Source organism: Cyanistes caeruleus, chromosome 2 (genome assembly GCF_971803275.1).
Source record: "Cyanistes caeruleus chromosome 2, bCyaCae1.hap1.1, whole genome shotgun sequence".
NCBI classification, from domain to species: Eukaryota; Metazoa; Chordata; class Aves; order Passeriformes; family Paridae; genus Cyanistes; species Cyanistes caeruleus.
In genome coordinates, this window is record NC_141702.1 from 68,661,537 (window position 1) to 68,682,249 (window position 20,713).

General features: G+C 35.3%; 1 protein-coding gene across 10 annotated transcripts in view; it reads right to left on the bottom strand.

Annotated features, from left to right (window-relative positions):
- The window catches only part of RYR2 (ryanodine receptor 2), a 378,221-nt gene that overhangs the window by 109,696 nt on the left and 247,812 nt on the right, over positions 1–20,713 (bottom strand). For all 10 annotated transcript variants that reach the window (XM_086877715.1, XM_086877706.1, XM_086877711.1 and 7 more), the window contains 15 exons: positions 19,434–20,235; positions 18,732–18,932; positions 18,491–18,596; positions 15,978–16,121; positions 13,844–14,117; positions 11,096–11,210; positions 10,397–10,529; positions 9,148–9,251; positions 7,651–7,786; positions 6,784–6,970; positions 6,199–6,304; positions 4,881–5,001; positions 3,437–3,606; positions 1,547–1,767; positions 148–238 (listed from right to left, as the gene is read on the bottom strand). In XM_086877715.1, coding sequence (XP_086733841.1) covers positions 148–238; positions 1,547–1,767; positions 3,437–3,606; positions 4,881–5,001; positions 6,199–6,304; positions 6,784–6,970; positions 7,651–7,786; positions 9,148–9,251; positions 10,397–10,529; positions 11,096–11,210; positions 13,844–14,117; positions 15,978–16,121; positions 18,491–18,596; positions 18,732–18,932; positions 19,434–20,235 — 2,911 coding nt within the window. The remainder of the gene's footprint in view (positions 1–147; positions 239–1,546; positions 1,768–3,436; positions 3,607–4,880; positions 5,002–6,198; positions 6,305–6,783; positions 6,971–7,650; positions 7,787–9,147; positions 9,252–10,396; positions 10,530–11,095; positions 11,211–13,843; positions 14,118–15,977; positions 16,122–18,490; positions 18,597–18,731; positions 18,933–19,433; positions 20,236–20,713) is intronic.

Below are 20,713 nucleotides of genomic sequence, written 5' to 3' on the forward strand. Positions count from 1 at the left end.
CAAAGCAATAATTTATCCTTAAAAACTATGGTCTTGGATTACTGCAGAGCAGAAATAACAAAGATTACAGAGAATCTCCTCCATGCAACTATTTTCTGTTGCATTCTGTTATAAAGGATGCTGTTGAATACTAATATTTACTATTACCTTGAGAGGCATCTTTGCATGTTCATTTAACAGAGGAACATCAAATACTAATCTCCTCAGCAAATGCTGCATCATGGAAGGCCGCAACTGCCTAAAAGCAGACAAACCATTTCAAAAGGGTGTACCAGCACAGTTTCATGTAAATGATTGATAAATGCATTAAAGCAACGTATCAGTTTAATGCTGTTAAAATTCTCCAAATGCATAAAATATAGGATTCTGCTTATAGCACTAGGGGTCCAGAAAAAAGCAAACAAGTGTACACCAAATAAAATATTCTGAACAAGCTGCAAATCAAATGTGTCAAAGAAGCCAAGAAAACATCTGATCTACAGAAGGAGAAAACCAGGGAAGAAACATACTGAATTTTGATAATGTATATTAGGATCACCATGCCCATGAGAAAAGGATATAATGTTAATTTCTTGTAATATATCTCAACGACTCTTAAAATATCTTAGAAACTAATGAAGACTACCCTTCAGATGTGCTAAACTAGACACAGCAGTAGCCAACAGCTGGAAGGACAGAAGAAATTGTTATTGTATTTTATAGAATTTATAGAATTTTAGAATGGCATGGACATTGAAGTTTTCCAGATAAAAAGTAAAATCTGGTCAGTTTATTGGTTCCTATCAATGCAGTATATATATTAAATGGTCATGTCAAACACCATTGAATGTGATATATTTTTAATGGTATTATAGCGTAAATGTCTGTCATTTCTGACCCCATTTCCACACTACACAAAAAAAAGTTATGATGATATACTAAAAAAAAAATCAAACCAAATCCTCTGATGAACTGAAAGCCTATATGTTAATAGTTCTAATGTAACTGGAACTTGAATTTGTATTTGCCTAGTTGGCTTCTCATAATGGAGCCCATGGATTTATACAGAATTGGATAATAAAAAACCAACTGGTTTTGACCCTCCCAAAACTGTTCAGTAAAAAGACATATCAATACAAGTCATTGATTAAGATTTCAAATGGAACACACCATAAATAAACCTCTACATAGAATTAGATAACTTACTGTATATCAACCACAAATCTGCACAGATAAAATTATTTAAATGCCAATTCAGTGTATCTATAACTACACAATTCCAGAGCTTTGTCTTTTTGCATCCTCTTAGTTAATCACCAAGGTTTTAATTTAAAATATTTGGTGATGGCAGGATAATTGAGGACTGAATGAATGAGAATTGAGGAATGACTGGTGATTAATAAAGCTGCAAATTGAATACAGTATCTTAAAAACTATCACACTCATCTGACAGGAAAAAAAAACCTTAATTATGTTACTGATGGCATAGTTCTGCATTCCTTTATTATAAATATCACTGATTACTTTTTCACTTAGCATTCCTGTACAGCCAAGAGTATTTTCTTACCCGCAGATAGACAGCAAACACTCTTCAATAGAATCTCGCTGAGCTTTGGTAAGAGAGCATCCCTTTGAGAGTCTGTACACAGTGTGTAATAAGGAATCGATGAGGGAAGCATGGTGCTCTGTGCCAGCAAACAGAGGAGCACATCTCGTCAAGAGAGGCAAGACCGCTGTGCAAAGGTATCGATTCAGAGCCAAAGCCATATCTGTAGCACTTAAAGCAGCCTATAAATTAAATGGGACAGAAATTAGACTTGTCTCATCTGTGTGGTTACAAATGAAAAGAAATAGTTGTTTTTGTTCTGTAGTTATAAAGGGGAAAATTTCCAAAACACAGAAATGAGGATATGATACCTACTGGAGCTAAATGCCTACCTTCTACTGCTGCTTTTAAAGTCTCATATATATAGCTTTTGGTTTTTTTTTAATGGATGAAAACAAAAACAGTAAATGTGGCCATTCAGAAACAAAACCATTTTCAAGATTATATTGAAGAATGTCACAGTTCCTACACAGAAGCCTCCAAAATCAGGTAATACAAGTCAGTATCTCTTTGCTATGGGCAAGGCCAAGTTCCATGTGATTTAAAAATCCTCACCTGCTCTTTCTTAAACATCTGGCAGAAAAGGACCTGGGGGTATTGGTCGACAGCTAAACAAACTTGTGCCCAGGTGGCCAAGAGGATTGATGGCATCCTAGTTTGCTCAGCCACAGCGGGGCCAGCAGGACAGCAATCATCCCTCTGTACTCAGCACTGGGGAGGCTGCACCTCCAATCTCCAGTTTTGGGGCCCTCTCTGCAAGAAGGACATCAAGGTGCTGGAATGTGTCCAGGGATGGGTATCAGAGCTGGTGAAGAGTCTGGAGCACAAGCCCTATGAGAAGCAGTTGAGGGAGCTGGGGCTGTTTAGCTTGGAGAAAAGGAAGCTCAGAGGAGACCTTATCACTCTCTAAAACTGCCTGAAAGAAGTGATGTGTCAGTCTCTTCTCCCAAGTAATGAGACAGAACAGAAGGAAAGGGCCACAAGTTGCACAAGGGGAGGTTTAGATAAGGTACCAGGAAAAAATTCTTCACATAAAGGGTTTTCAAGCATTGGAACAGACTTCCCAGGTAAGAAGGGGAGTCATAATTTTGGAAGTGTTAAAAAAAAATTATATTCCAAAAAGTGGATATGGCACTTGAAGATATGGTTTAATGGTGAACAGATGGACTTCATAATCTTAGAGGTCTTTTCTGACCTTAACAACTGTATGATTCTATGATCCTAACTAACAACATCATTATTTTCAAAAAAAATTATTCCATAAAAGATCAAATAGGAAAACCAAATTTAATGTGTTAGCCGTTGTAATAGCTCTCTAAATCTAAGCTTTCTGGAACAAGACAGATAAAAGAAAATAGATGGAAATAAGACTCACAGGAAAAAAAAAAAAAAAAAAAAAAAAAGAAGCAGCAACATTGAGGAGAAACTAAAATAGAAATGTATTCATTTGCTAAATAGCAGTGTAGGTGTCCCTAACAAATGCACAGAGATCAGAGATTAACACTTTCTGTCTATCTCTGGAAAGAAGCTCCCAGTCACTTCTTCCAAGCTGCTTCACTGGCACCTCATCTGATTTTGATTCCATAGCAGAAGCTCAGAGAGTCTCCTGGGGAAGGGCATTGCAACTTTTACAGATAAGGGTAAAAGTGCAAGTTCTTAAAAAGTGAGCATTACACTGAATGATGCATCTTTCAAGTATTACCAAATCTCAGAAGCAACATGCAGTTCAGGCAGCATTTGAGAAACACAGAAGATGTGAAGACATAAAAAATGCTTGTTTCAAGGGATAAAAAATTCTGTTGTGTTCAATCAGGTAAGAGAACCAAAGTAAAAACAGACTGAAACCCTTACCGTATCTAATGAGGCAGCAGCACGAAGGTCTGGCAGAAAGCCAACTTCAAGAAGGTGTAGAAGAAAATCCTGGTCCTCAATTCCATAGACCCTGTCAAGGAACAAAACCATGGCTGCCTTGTGATCAGGGCAAAACCCCGCAGACATGTCAGGTTCCACCACAGTACCATCTAAAAGGAAGAAATAAGACTTCAATGACAAGGATCCTCCTTCATCAGCAGACTAGGCAGTCACGCTGCTACTTGTCAGAGCTTTTGAGTCTCTGTTAACACCTAGGCATCTTCCTCACATTTTTGTTACACAAAGGAAACATATTTGCAGTTAAATTAAAAAGAATGCATAAGACAAATTCTATCCAGGGACCTCACAAGTCCCTGCATGCTTTTCTGTTCATTCTTTGTATATTAAAGGATTCTTAACAGTTGATATTCAAAATGCTACGTACCTAAAACATAGTAATTAACCCACATCACTATCTAGCTCTCAGTAGAAGCAGATGGAAAGTAAAAAGTACAAAAACGCTACATCAGAGATCCTGGAAATCAGGATCAGCATTGACAAGCATATCTTTAATGTATGACAAAGAATTAAGAATGTGCTAACAAATCCTATCTATCTTGAAACTTCCAAATTGTCTGAAAGGAATTCATTGAAATATTTTTAAATTTTGGTACTTTCATTTTGGAAAGTAAACAAGCACTTCTGTACCTATGAGCTTTAGTGTTACTGAGATCTCACCGAGAGGTCTATCCCTATTTGGAACATAAAAAAGTAATAGTAAAATAGACTGACTGATCTTTTTATCTCTTCCATTGTAACCTATTGGAAAATCTTGTGCTGTGAGTGTGTAAACAATCCAGGTTACATTTATAATGTTTTCTCTCCAGAAAAACAAAAAACAGAGGTAATCCCTGTCTTTCCCTTTTATATAGGTGCTCACATAGTTCCCACTATTGCAGTCAATTTTATATAGGCAAGAAAAACAAAGAAACACATTTGCCTATGTATGTCACTATCTCTTCATCACAGTTGCTGGAGAACAACTCTAGTGTCTTAGTAAGATCTGCTAGAAGCAATTTATAGGGTTAGAACAGCAAAAGCTAAGGATTATGTTATTGAGAAATGAGACTGCAGTATTTTAAAATAGCTCTAAAACCAGAAAGCATGCATTTTAAAATTTCTTTTTAAAGTTGTAATAGATATTCATAATTCAATTTAACAGGATTTGTATCAGTGATTTGGGGTACACAGAATTGTTGACTACAGCATGCAGAAAGATTTTTGAAACATGTATGAGATACACATAATTTGTCTTTTAATTCACATAATAAATAGTTGAATTTTGATAATTTTTTTTTTAAAAGCTGAAAAAAGTACGAGTGTCGATATGTCAATATATTACAAATCGTAATAGGATGGGAGAAAAAATGGAGAAGAATCTTACCTTTTGCTATGGTTGGCATGTGGAAAGCAATACTGATTACTCCCACCAAATCTTCAAGTGGAATCAAAGACCGTAGAATTGATCTGATTCTAATGGCTTCTCCTTTCCCAGCATGGATTAGCTAATAAAAAGACAAATAAAAGTCTAGCAAGATCTTCTTTTTATCTTCTCTACAAAAGAATAACTGCTCCCAAAAAAACACTCTAATTAACAATGTAAATTTCATGCAATCTGCATCAATTTGCTGTAGTTTGGATGCAAATGTACAAACTCTAAAAATCTACAAGTTTGCTTATTAAATAAAACTAAGTTCATTTTCTAAAGAGAAATTAGGTAAAGCTGGTGAGCAAAGCTTTCAAATGTAGCAGCATATGGTGGGAAGGGTGGGGAGGAAAACAAAAGCAGATTTTCAGATGAAAAAAAATTAGGGTTTTTGTCCTGGTCAAATAAGACTTTCAAGTATCTCAAATGTTTGTTTTGTTTTTTAAAAAAGGCAGCAAGACAAGGAGAAAACAACACAATTTTTTATTCAAATGAAAGACGTCTTCATGCACTGACCTTATTAACTATATATGTCTCTCCTCTCTCAAGTTACCAATTCCTGCACAAATTTGATACTGATCTATACTAATTAGGGCACATTTCAGGGTGAAATGAGAAACTATGTACAGCTAAATACCTGAAGAATAATAATACTGAATCATAAACAACAAATATTTTTGAATAGTTTCAATCTCTTACAAAATAAGAGGTAAAGTTTTTTGTAGTGTTTGTAATTCTTTGTATCTACTGCCTGAAATAGTGACATCTTTCCTTTGAGGTTTGTCAGTCTGAATAAATTTTGAGATACTGATGTGCATGTCCAAGTATAATGCTTATCCCTACATTTAAAGAATGCCCTATAATATTTACATTTTTACATGCAACTTGAAAAGCCTGTTCAAAATAAGTATATGAAGACTAAAACCCTATTTTCTAAAAAATATATCACTCTACACCATCCCAGCAAATAGGGACATTTGAGGAATCTTATTGTCACAATGGACAGTCAAACAAAAAAAAACCAAAAGAAATACCAAAAACAAACAAAGAAAAAAAAAAAAAAAGCAAGGGATTAATTTACTTATAAAAAGCAGCTTCTGAGTATCATTTTTCCCCTTGCCAATCAGTAGAACAAGCCATTATGTCCACTAAGATACTGTGTAGCTATACCAATGTTTTGATACCTGATAACATGATACTGAGAAAAAAATGAACAGCAAACCAGTGATCAGGAAAACAACTGTGCCTTTCCTTTGTATGAAGATGTAGAACTTACATGCATTTCAGGGGCACAACGTCCTAAGAGATCAATCAAGGCAGCATAAAAGGTCATGATTGCATTTCCCATATGAATAGTGTCATCTTCTTGTTCTTCTATTTCACTGTAATTAGTTAGATGTTACAACAATTAAGATTCAAAAAAAAAAAAAAACAACACATTTTTAACAATGATCAATAAAGAAAATCTGCTCATAGGTGTAACATCTTACAGAGAGTGGCTTCTGTTAACAAATGGACTTAAAGCAGACTAAGATAGAATGTATTTTGCCCCTTAAAGATTGTAGCAACATCTCCATTGTAACCACTGGTACCATTTACCTGTATCATTTTGCATCAGTGGACTTACTCTTAATGGAATGAAAAAGAACAAACAGAATTCCAGAGATGTCAATATTTAGAGAGAGTTACTTAAATTAATAGTGCAGAGGAAGCACTGTTTAATCCAAAGATAAATCTTTCTCTCACACAGCATCCAAGGAAGAACGAACTGATAATTCACGTGTTAAAGTAATTTCACATCTAAGAATACAAAACAAAGAAAGAAATATTAAGGCAATGTAAGCAATTCTACTGCACCTACAGGGTTTTACTAGATCCATTACTTGGGGAAGGCCCATCTCTTGTTCGATCTTCTGATATTTGTATTGCCTCCTCCATGGCAGCAAGCAACCCATTGCCTCCTTCTCCTCTTAGAGCAGGACCAAAACATTCAGGTCGGCGAATAAGCAGTCTGACTACAACATTAGCATTCTCCTCCACACTCTCTCCTACCACACAGAACAAATATCAAGATACAAAATCATATCAAAAAGAGTTCTGAAATATAATCAGAAAAAAAGTACACAAAAGAGCAGAATGCATAGCTACTTTTTATTACGTAACTGTTTAAATATCATAACAGAGTTACATAAACACACATACTCCTCTATTAGTGCAATGAAATGAAAAAGAAAAAAAATGTTTTAATTCCAAATTAATTAGAGCCAAGGCATTAACCATGTAGTAAAGGATGCTTAAAACATCACTGAAACTACTGAATTTTAGTAGATTGAGTCAAGTGCAAGGGTTAATAAGGGGACCAATATAGCTGCTTGATCACCCACTAAAACTGGACTATCAAAACCTTCATAAAAAGATAGGGATTTGACCCTGTATCTACCATGAATTTATCACAAGAAGATTTAGGACTCTCTGCTCTACTTCCAAAGGAGACATGGGCATTTCAAAAAACAAAGCTGGGTTAAAAAAAATGGGGCACAGAGTCACAAGACCCTAGATGCTCATTTCACAAGTCATGTAAATTAATGTGTGTTTTAAATAATTCTACTCTTTATGAAGGTTCTTTTAATTCACAGTAACTTACCAAGTTGGCTATTATTACTATTTCAATTTACAAACTTATCTGGATATTGAAGGAAGATATAAAATGTTTAGGCTTGTACTCTACCATTGCAAAAAACAGCAAAACGGAGAAAATCCAGATATCGTTCTCCTTCAACTGGATTCCATCCAATGTCCGGGTAGCCTTTACAAATCAACAAAGGACAACTCTGCAACCCACATCCAGCCAAGTAGCGAACCACCTAAAAGGAAAGTAAGATGAAAAAGATATTAATTGTGAAAAAGAAGTGCAGCTTAAAGGGAAGCATTCTCATACATCAACAGGATATGGTATCCGCAATCTCTTATCCCTGACAAAACTATGTCACGCTTTGGGCAAATCAGAAGACTACTCTATTTCTTAGTACAGTTTTCCAGTCTTTTCCTACTCCTGCCATGAACTGTAAGTCCCATTTATTTCAGTTCCATCATTTCTCTAGAAGTATGCTTTGCTAGCTCTCATTTCTCTTGCAACTCTGAGCATTACAAATTAGTCAGTTTTGCAATATTCCCAAACCACACACCATGCACAATCAAAAACATGTGTTTTCTTCTATAAAGAATAAAAGGACTACTCTTTTATTTTGACCATTCATCTTCACTTGCCTTTTTTTTTTCTCTTCCTTTTTTAAACACACAGCAGTAACACTCCCTGTAATTCAGGACCATAGACTCAATAGCAAACCTTTTCAGTTGGCCCTTTCTTTTCTGAACTGTAAGAATTGTAAGCACAGTCTTTAGCCAGTTTGGACAGCTGCTTCTTGCTGAGCACTTGTAAGAATGGCAAGATTGAAAATGTCCTTTTAAACGCACATGGTCCATCTTCCTATTCCAAGAAAGGAACATCTGCACTTTTATTACTCCTGACAGGTGTTTTCCTATGAAGATTATATCATCTCCAGAATTTGAGGTCTTCAAAAAGAAATTGGATATGACAATTTCTCTGTCTTTTCTTAAGAAAGAGCTTTTAATGTCTACCTTGAATCTGTCTTTCCATTATTTAACCTGCTTTTTTTATCCTCTACTGACTGGGTAAATACTATTCTATCCTCCTTGCACCAGCAATTTACACTTATTACACAATTTTCACAGGTCCTCTTGAGTGTTTTATTCTTTCCTGTAAGTAATCTGAATTTCTTCAACTTTTCTGAAACAGGTTTAAATGTTAGGGGAAAATACAACAAATACAGACAGATATCTCCATGAAAATTTATCATATATTGTAAAAAGTTGTCACACAGCTCCTAGTAATCAATATTGTCTTATTTCACCACTGCATGTCACCATTCAAAAAAATAACAAAGAATGATTCTAGCAATGAAGTTTTGTTGGATATGGACTCCACTACTGCAAAATTAAGAGCTGCCCATGAAGCAATTCCTTTTGGCTTCAACTGTGTGTGTAATCAGCACTCAGGCCACCAGCAGTAAGAACAACCAACCAGATTCTCAGTCTTCCCCTGAAAAGTACCAGAAACTTCCCTATAATCTTGGATTTTGCTTACTCCAAGAAACCGGTATCTTCTCCACAGGGGAAAAAAATGCTTGATGAAGAAGCTACTAACCTTCTCCAGATCAGGTTCCCTTAAAGCCAGAGCAAGTTCATTGTTATCCATTACAGATGCTGCAGCAACATCTAAAGGAGTGGACCCTCGCATAGAAGGAGAGGCTGTTAAAACAACATTTAGTTTTAACACCAATTTAAAAAACCCCAACAAATTCATAGGAAACACATTAACTTTCTTTTTAATAAGATGCAATGTTTTGTCATTAGTTAGCACATGATTATAAATATATAATTTATACATCTCAGTTTATAATAAATCATCATGCACTTGCATGAAACTTGACACTGATATGAAATGAAAATACAATATGAATGTTCAAGCTAAAAGCAGCTTGTCTTACACATTCCTCTTCTCATCATATACTTTAAGATCTCATTCTCATTTTCCTAATGACATAGCTCTGTTTTGAGGAAAATGCAGTAATGATTTTATGTCTAACATACAGACATGCCACCAAATCCATGGAAATAGAAAATATCTTTACACTTTAAAATATAAGATTGGAAGTTATGAATTTCTCTTAAAAATGGTGGTAAATATAGCATTAGAAAAACCTAAGGTTTTCATTTTGGTACTCCAAAGGTATTTGATTTGGGCTCTTCGTCTTCAAAAAGATTCTGATTTTTCACTTCTGTTCTATGCCTTTACATTAATACATTTGTGATCATTCAAAAGATTACCATGATGATTCCTAAATATTTATATATTTTCAATTTCAAGTACTAAATTAAATAAGGATAAATGTATTTCCACTACAACACTTTAGGCAAGAAAAGGAAAGCAAACATGTTAAGAAAGTTTCAAGGTTCATTTCTGGGCATCTAATCATGCATCTAATCAAGCAAATGAGTTTTGTTTCTCCCACTGCCATAGCTGTATACTGACCAGTACACAGAAAAAGTTTGGGGTGCAAGCTTGAGCAGTGAGAGGTAAGCCTTAATGAAATGCTGCCAAAACTTGTTAATGATTCCCTTTGTAAAAACAGGAATATATTCTGTTCCTCAAAATTAGCAACTGACCACTCTCTGAATGTTCAGGCATATGCAACAACGTGTACTAAATTAGTTCAACTTAATGCTACTGTCAGGGGAGCTGTTTAGAGCTAGCAATACAGTTAATGGAGAAATTTTGTACTGGAAATAGGGGAAACTTCAATGCATACTGAGTAAACAGATGGATGAAGAAAAACACAGGTGGTTTCATATATAAATCAGCAGGAAGTTTTAAATTTTATTTTAATGCTTACCAAGGCCAACACTGCTGTTTTCCAATAAATAGCTAAGATGATCAAACATAGCTTTTTGGTTCTGCCTGCTGATGCGGCAAAAATAACACAGAAAACGACAGCAGTTTGCCACCATCTTTGGGAAAGTGATTTCCTAAGAAGCAAATAAAAAAAGACTGAAGTTCAAACTCTAATACAGACATACAACATATAAAGGATCATTTATATAAAGCCTTTTAACATACTAATATGTAGGTGTCGTACTCAGTGCCCCTCAGGGAAATTAACTGCTTAGGCTTCTCTCTGGAATCAACAGGACTTTCTTGGGTAGTTAGTAACACCTTAAGCTTCAAAGATCAAGGTATAAGCTTTAAAATCTAAAGCTGGGATGACCCACAGATTCTAGATTCAAACACGAAAGATGGTGTATATTCAGTTTCATAGAATAATATTGAGTTATTTTTTAATTAGTTAATAAAAAGATCTCCCCTTTAAAACATAGTAAGCGCTACAGTTTTCTCTTTAAAGCATCTGAAATTACAATGCTAGTGATACCTTAATCTGAAATAAAAGGACAGATTCTTCTAAAAACCTTACTCAACTATTATGTTTAAGAGGTTATGATCCCAGTACCTCCAGTGACAGCTCATCACCTTATAGGAAAAAGCTTGGAACAGCTCTACCTTAAACTCTCTGCCTTCTAACAGTGTATTTCCTTACCTTGGATTCTCCTCCACCAAGCACATTCACCATCACTTCCATGACAGTTTCATGCATGCCTAAAGCTCTCATGAGGTTTGGATGTTGGTAAAACACTTTATTATTCATAATGTCACTGCAAAATAACAAAAATAAAGAAAATGTTATAGACCAGTAATTTACCTATTATGCTATTTGCAAAGTGGATTAACTGTGCAATTCTTCACCACCTCCTGAAATAAAAAAAACACCTCAGGGACTTTTCCCATTGAGTTTCAGTCTCTCCTGTCTATTTTTCTATGCACATTGTGGAAGAATGTGACCTTTGTTTTCCAGTATTATAGTTAGTGCGCTAATTACCCGTTGATTACGCTGGAGTAGAAGACTCTTCTATTTTCATTAGAAATCAGATCTAAAACTATGTTCTGACAAGAGCATCATCAAAACTGCTATATTATTTTAAATTTTAAATTGAACTATGCAATATTTTTGACACAAAATCCTTTTTAGATTAATAAAATGTTGAGGCATTTTCTATCTGCAATTGAAAGCCATAAAATATTCTAGAGGAAAGAGGTATCCAGCTATCTTCTAAGTGTCAAAACAAGAAGCTGCACAAATATTCATGAGTTACTGTTCAGCAGAACTCTTCTACATATTTCATCAGAACGGATTTTCATATTTAAAATCAGACTTTAAGATCATAATGTCTCGTATGTCAAATATTTTATTTGACATGCCATATCCAATAAAAATGTCTAGTTTAAAGAGTAATTAAATTTCTAAAAACTATAATTAGTCTTGAAATCAAATACAACCCATAAATAACTGTGAAAGCAATTAGGTCATGGGAGAAAAGGATTAGCAGGTCACTAGAGAAAATACTGTTGGCAACTGTTCAAATTTCACTGTACATATCAAACAGTCTTTTTTTTTTTTTTTTTTTTTTTTTTCCTAAAACTCATTCACTCAGGCAAGGAAAATTCAGCCTTTTAAAAGATGAGATGCAAAGAAGACTATTTGACACTGAGTTTCTGACTCCCAGTAATTTTTTCCCAAAACCTAAAACGAACTTCGTATCAAGTGATGATGTCCCCAAAAGCTGTCTCATCTCCTTTCTGCACTAAAGCTTCAAGCTTGGAAAAAGACCTCAACGGTATCAATCTACCAAGACATTCTGAACCCCTATTTATCTGCAGCAATCTTCTTTTACAGAAAGCAGTACAGAAAGTCAAAATGTCACCTCAAGGGCTGGCCAGCAACATTGCCCAACTTCCAGTGTTCTGTTTAACAGTGAACTGGATTATAAAATGTCACACATAGGCAAAAAAAATCTTAACAGCATTTCTGAGGAAGTTTTAAAGCAGCAATATGTAACATCTCCATTTCTCAGCTGAAAGAATGGAATACCACTCACAGAAAAAAAAAATTGCATTTCTGAATAGGTGTTTGAGTTCAGGTTAGCCTATAAAAGGTACAAATAGCACAGCCAGGGAGCTTACAAGCTAAACAAGACTTTATAGAGGCTACCAAGAAAGGTGATAGGAAGAGATAGTGAAAACACTGGCTTAATATATACCAGGTTTTTATGTATCAGCAAAACAACCATTAATATTAAATAGATTCAGAAAATCTTGGTTCTTAATTCACAATAGAAAATGTTGAGGAAAAAAATGTATAAGAACTAAACACAGAACATGACATGAAAACCAAATCTAGTAATCAGTCACTCATTTTAGAATTGATAAACTGAAGTGAAATTAAACATTTTCAATTTGTATAAAAAGGTAGATACAGAAATGCCAGTGCTTTGTGCCTCTTGACAGATGCCAGACCCTGACTTTTGCCAAAGCCTTACCATCAATACACCAAAGACTTCAAGAACCATGATACATTGAGGAGACCTACTGGTAACCTAAGAAGTAGGCATTGTTTATAATGACAATACCAAATTATGAACAGACATTATTTGGTTATTTGAGGTTTTCAGTAAGATTAAAAAAAAAAGTGTATTGCACAACAAACGCTTTGCATTTTGCTTGCATTCTTTATATTAGCTGTCTTTGGTTCTCTTTGCTCTTGCTGACCGGAGATTTTCAATAGATCACGGCTGATACTTACTATCAAAAGACATCTCTTTGAAAAACATGACAAAAAACCAAACAACCTCTTTCCTACTAGACTATCATATTTGCTTTACTGTTTCCTCCAATTGACCTCTTTATTAGCATATACTTCACTATTATTAATCATAAAATTAGGAAGAATAATAGTGTGTCACCTACTTCCTAGCTCATCTACATTTAATAAATAGGATGGTCTATGTACAGACATGGGTAGGCACAACTCCATTAGCTGACTGCTGTGGGAACTCATATGTGCCAAGAGCCAATAGTCACTGCATTCATAAAAGATGGGTAGCATTCCTGACAGAATTCTTCACAGCCATACTATTTAAAATGTAGTACTTAGATATCTTTTGATATCATAAAATATTAAATACATCTTTTCAGCTCTTTTCCGGTCTTACAGATGCCAACAGATTCTCCCCCCATATGATACCTATAATGCTGCAAGGGCTTTATCTGACCACTGAGGACACTATATAACTGAGAGCAGTGTCTGCATTTACACCCATGTTCAGATTCAAGCTTCATGCACAACCTTGGCCGTAACCATACAGTAAATAACAAAAAAAAAAAAAAAAAAAAAAAAGAAAAAAAAAAAAGAAATCTGCAAAGGAAGAGAAGTTACACTCCAGTTATTTACCCTAATCCGCGAATCATAAGCTTCTCCTCTTCCTTCCCCATTCTGACACTAAGCAAGGAACGGATTTGGCCAAGGGATGCCAGGAGATTGATGGTGTCTTCCACAGACACGCTATTTATGGTGTAGGTCTTTGGTAGAGCTCGAACCAGGCCACCAATACCATCATACTGGCGATGCAGCAGCACAAACATGGCCCTCACTAACTCTGGGTCTTCTATCACTGACTCCTGGGCCCAACGCACCATCGTGTCCGAAATCAGCTGCTGGAGAGTAGCTGTGAAAAAATAAATAAATCACAGAATTACCAGTAATTGCTCAGTCCCTCAGAACCTGCTATGCAATGTGAATTGGAATTAATTAAATTCCTAAGAAGCATCTTTTTCTTTCTGTTTCTTTAGCAGTCTATCACAAACGAGAGAGGCAGAAATATCTCAAAACCAAAGGCCTATACTAAAAATTAAAATTACAGGATGCTCACAAAGTCACCAGATTTATATTTGTATATTGCTTTCAATATCTTTCTGTGAATATAGGTCTGAGGGCTTTTTTAGCCTATTATGACCTAAGGCTGAAAAATTATACTGGTAATATATGTAAATGATATATTATTTATTTACATGTCTAACCTCTCTGTCCACTCCAAGTTTTATAATATACAAAATAATTTAACTTATTCCTTTGCCAGAGACCCTTCAAAAGAAATAAAGACATTAATATTAAACAAATGGTAAATCATCATTTGCATATTCTCAGTTCAGTGTCTAATGAAGCAAGGAACGTGTATCTGGTAGTGTCACTGATAATCTTTATTAGTTGGGATATATGTATGTTTGGGGAAGATATGTTGATATATAAAACCTATGTAATTGCAGTTAATTCCAGGTTAATTCAAACTAACAAACAAGTACTTACAGAAAGATTCTGAAGAAACAGGAGTTTACAGAAAATAGAATGTTTAACAAAGAAGAGAATTTGTGCTAATACAGGGAAAGGACAAAAAAGAGTAGTAGCAATATATTTCATTGTTACTGTCCAGGCACTGTACAATAGATTTTTTTTTGACACAGGGTATAGCATTTTTTTAAGAATAATAACCCTTCTAAATAAGGAAAAATTATGTCTGGGCTGATATTTCAGAAGGACTGAAATAATTAATAACAAGAAGGGACACAATGGTAGGTTTTTTGGGCGTGCTGATTTGTTCTGTTTTGTTTTCTTCTTAATGAAGAATCCCAGGAATAGGCAATCACTTTGTTCCTTTTTTGATAACTGCAACACTGCATTTCACCTACCTGGGTGGTGGTAGGTGTCTAGGTAGTTCTGGATCTGTTTGTTTAGCATAATAGTCTCTCTACTAATATGAGAAATAGAGAATCATGTTTTATAGAGCTTTTATGCTTACTACACGGAAAAAAGGAAGAGAAGATTCATCACCAGATTATGCATGGGCCTAACCTCTAATAATCAGATGAAAAATAAGGACATTTGAAAGCACTCTGTACCAGAAAAAAGGGGCGGAAAAAAGGTAAAAATAAAAGCAACATTGGAAAATAAAAAGATAAACGAAATTTAAATAGTCAGTTAGCACCAACTGCAGAACTAGGATGCCACTGTGCATGCAGTGATTCTTATCAGGACAAAAAGGCAGAAGCCATCAGAAAAAAATGACCAAACAGCAGTTACAGTCAGCAAATCTTGAATTTTAGGTTCGGTGAGGAGGCTTCTGCTAATTAAAGTCTAATTGAAGAATATTTCATATGGTAATCTTCATACAAATACTGATTTGAAGCTGCTGCAGCTGAGAAAATTCTCATAAAGGATGACCTTGCTACAGTTATTAAGTCTGCACTAATTTTATTAAAAGCAAGATACATTCTGAAAAATTTATGAGCCAACAAAGGATATGGGGCAAAAGTGCCACTACAAGAAATTTTCCTCTACATCCCACTGGGAAACAAATCTGCCTAATATATCCATCTGTGCTTGTTTTTAGTTAACCTACAAACTTTAAGGTGCACAGATATTTCAATTAAAAATAAACCTTGTTTTAGCTGAAAATGTGTGAAGAACTTCCTGGTCTGCTTTTCTTCCCCTTTGTAATTGAGCTGCAATAAACTGATTTAATTTTGCTTACAGGATGTCTTATCATCATCATCTACTGTCTTCTCAGCTTGTTTTTTCTTCAGATATGTAACTTTTTCCATAAGGTATAGGAGGCGACCCCTAATAGTTGAATCACTGTTGCCATCCAAGGTCCCATCTTCATCTAGTTCAATTCCTGAAATTAAAAAAAAAAAAATACACAAATTAGTGAAAAAATAAAATTAAGCAAGCTACAGACATCTTGTGTGTACAAACATAATTAAACTGAACTGTGGTTCTGCAGTGAGAGTTTTATATGGGACATGCTCAACCAGCATTTGGAACAAGTATAGAACAGGCCTATGTGCCAAGCAGGAAAGAGCAGATAAGGATCAGGTAACCTTAGCAATTTAGCATAAAAATTGTATGATGTCATACATAAAACATACAATAAATATATTTCCCCCAGTATGCATCTTTCCATACTAGCACTGATGCCTGTGTTTTGGACACATGGAGCTCAGAAGTGCAGATATAGTCCCTAGGGATACAGTGTGGTTGAAGCGATAGTAGTAAAAATTTTTAAGTAAAACATATAAAAGAAGTGAAAGTACAAGTGGTACAACAAATATACTTTCCAGTGATCAGTCAGAAGAACGTAGCCACCATCACAATGCACAGTGTTCTTTCATGACATTACTATAACAAGCTATAAAAATGTAAAAACAATTAATGTGAAGATTCACAGAATCACAGAACAGCTGTGTTTGGAAAGAGCCTTTGGAGTCCGGCCTCCCAGCTCAAAACAAGTTCACTGAGGGCCAGTTGTCCAGGACCATGCCCATCTCCTAAGGTGAAGAGACTCCACAACCTCTCTGAGCAACCTATTCTTGAGTTCCATCACCCAACAGTAACAAACAAGTAGAATTTCCCGATTTTTGATTTGTATCACTAGACATCTCTGAGGAAAGTTTATCTTAGCCTTCTAAACTGCTCCTGTCCAACAGGTATTTTTATATCTTGATACCAACCCCCTTGGAACTTCCTCTTCAAGTTAAACAACCCCAGTTCTCTCATTCTCTCCTTGTACAAAAGATGGTCTAAGAATTTAACTACTTTGATGATTTGTCCCTGAAACTACTCCAGTATGGCCATGCCTCTCTTGTACTGAATGCCCCAGCTTTTCTGCAAAGCTACTTTCTAACTTGGTCCCTAGCCTGTCCTTGCTGCAGGAGTTATTCCTTCACTGGTGCAGGACCTTATACTTCCCAACACTGAATTTCATGGGATTCCTATCAGCTCATTTCTCTTATCTTTAAACTTATTGATTCATGCATACATTGCAGAGGAATTAAAAATCTTGACCTATACCTATTACTCACACTAAGTCCAAGTGAAAATACCATTTGACTGTTTTCTGGATATTTTAGTTTCCAAAATAAGTTCTGAAGTTAAGGGTTTTCTGGAGAGTTCTTTACCAGTCTTGAATTTTTTAGGATATTTCTTCATAACATAACATCATTCTTCTCAATTTATTGCATCTGATTCTAGCTATCTGATTTTTTTCCATTAGATACAATTCCATTTCTATTAAAAGTTATTTTGTTATACTTTGTTGTAACAGGGCAGTTGACACTACACTAAGCAATGACCATCAGAAAATTCATATTACACATTAAGTCATATTACAAAATTATTTGGATGGCAGTATCCTCAACCCAAGTAATTCACAGTAAAGACATTGAAATGTCTTATCAATTGGAACACAGAGATGGTCTGAAATCACCCCAATGAAATGTCTGTTTTCCCAGTTACGCTACTCCCTGAGCTCTAGTTGTGCTTTTTTGATTTGAAAACTTTTCAATACATTGTCTCTCAACCATTCCACAAAATGTAAATCCCCAAGTGGTGGCTGACTAAGCAAGCAAACATTGGACCCAGGATATGTAACTGTTTTACCTATTTTGCAATATACAGAGTAATTAGCTCTGCTCTATGATAATGCACCATCTGACCCACAAAATTCATTTTTGACTTGAAGATAATGCAAATTCCTATTTTCCCCAAGAAGAAAAAGGTAACAAAAAAACTATGTTAAGTAATTTGAACAGAGGAGAATGATGGAAAACAAATAAAGAAAAATTCAAAGAATTAAAAGATAAAGCTTGTTTTCCTTTCAAACATTTATCTGAATTATTTATTATCTGCATTTCTTGCTACCAATCACAAGAAAAATATTGAAAAGCTGGAAAGCATCCAACAATGACCCACTGATATCTGGACTGCTTGCCCCATAAGGAAAGAATGAAGGAACTTGTCAGCCTGCAAAACAGATGCTTATGAAGCAAAACATACAGCATTCCCTTCTAGTTTAATCAGATAAGGATAAAAATATTTCCTTGATTTTGACTACAAGCTAATTATCTTTATTTGATAATATTTATAATTTGTACAGTGTAATTTACAGACTATTCAGTTAAAGTTTCTGTCATAAAATTACTTATGAAAATTGCTTCTAAAGCTAATATAATTTAAAAAGTAAAAATATTCAGTAACAAGACTTACCACAGTGTGTCATTAGGTCTTCATGGAAATCCAAGAGTTGATCCCGAATTTCTTCAGGGCAAGGACAATCATTTTTATCATCTTTAAAGTTCAGCAGCATGTTAATCTTAGAGAATACAAAGAAAAGACAAATTACTCTGATCTCCAAAAAGAAAAAGTTTCAAATCAAACAGAACTCTGCAACATAAAAAGTAAATAAAGTGCAACATGAAAGAAACTGTCCGTTCATTGCAAGCAGTACCTGTTCCTGAGGAGGGGATCGAAATTCTTTTGTTTTTCTAGCTGTCAGGGCAGCAGACATGTTCAAGGCCTGCATCACTTCATTGTACCGGAAGCGCTGATTCTCTTGGAGCTTGGCCACAAAATCATCGGAAAATGCTACAATGGCTTCTATCCTGTGCCGTACTTGGCAATCACACAGGTACTGGAGTAGGTGACACATCTGAGAAAACAGTATTGTACGAGACATGAGCTGGCAAGCTAAGAAAGATCTTCTGCACATTACTCAAGTAACAATGGATTTCTCACAGCAACAGTTACTATCAAAGTGTCCAGGTCATTTAATGCTGTTATTCACTACACGTAAAGCAAGCTTACACCAGGAATATCTGGCATCTGCAAGGGATTAATGTGCCTCAGACACAACCAAAGCTACAAGAGAATGGATTTACCCCTTTCTTCTAGGGATTTCTTTTCTGTTAAGATCCATAAAAATGAGGAATTCACTATTAATGGCATTGAGCAAGTAATTCTTTTTAATGAAACCATGATCTATGGTGAGCAAGTTTATATCATCAGAAAGAAATGAAATCTTCTAGTTTTCTTTAAGGAAATCACCTCTCTCTTTAACTAAAAAATTTGATTTCAAAATGCTTTATTTCTTGAAAGATAAATCACCACATGAAGAAAACAGGAACAACCACTATCAAAACAGTATTTTTACCTGTAATTTAACAGGTTCTGGAAGTTTCATCTGAAGGAGTCCTTCCTTTGGCATTTGCTCCCCTCTGGTTTCTTCCTCTCCTTCTTCTGACTTGAGGTCACCTGTACTGAACTCCTTCTCTGAGAAATCAATTTCATCCTCCTGGCTCATTGCTTCTCTGAAAACCCGGGGCTCAATCAACTGCAAGATATGTTTCAGATCCTCATTGTGGAAGATTCCCATAATTAGGAGGGTATAAAAGAGCTTGATCAGAGGGACAAACAGAAATTCTGTAGAACCTCCAACTGGATCTCTGACATGGAGGCTTCCCTCTTGGACAGCTTCAGTCAGCATCTCTATGGTTTTGGCCTTCAAAATTTCCAGAGGGAATTCAGGACTGAATTGAAAGCATTCGCTGCTAATGCTTACAAAACTCGGGGAGGAAAACTGCATTCTTGGCCTTAATGAAGTGCTAAGTCCTATACCAGGAAGGCCGTGTTTTTTGTTTTCATCAGGAAACAAAGTAATACTCTTGGTCTCATCTGTCATTGGAACTATAAATTCATTATTCATCATCAACCTGGCAGTTGCATAGGTATTGAGATGGATGTCAATGAGTAAGTCATAATATCCTGCACGTAATAATCCTGGCATGTATTTATTCTCAATAGCATAGAGGAGCTGAGATTCATCCACATGGCTACACAGAGCATGGGCCACTCGGTTGTTGCCTAAAGCACAAACAGCTGAATACAATCGGAGGGTGTGGTAGTGAAATTTCAGCAGTTCTTCTTGTTCTGTCAGCTCTAAAATATCAATTGTTCTGCAGAGAAGAAAAAAACAACATAGTAAATCCCACATGCAAAATTACCTTTTGAAGGGACTCTAACGTCTCTCTAACAATAACATTAGCACAGTATCAGTTCCAGGGATGGTCTTTTTGCACATTTCAGCTTTCACGTGAGAAACACTGTCAATCTAATAATCAAGACTAATAACAAAGTTAAATCTCAAATTTATTCAAGTCACTCCTAAAAAAAATCCAAATAATTTAGTCAACACAGAATACTTTTTCATACTACAAACAACAATTCACATAACTGAAAATCAGGTTTATCAAACCAGTTGGGGTTAAGATATTTATATCATTTATTGGTTTTAAATCTGGGGGTGCACAGTGGCAACAGACTAGCCAGTACATTTGAAGAGGGCTCAGTGCTGGGGTTCTTGGTGACTTGGTGTTCAGTTTAGGCAGTGGAAAAATGCTCAGACGTTTGGGTAACAAGGAAAGCACAGAGTTA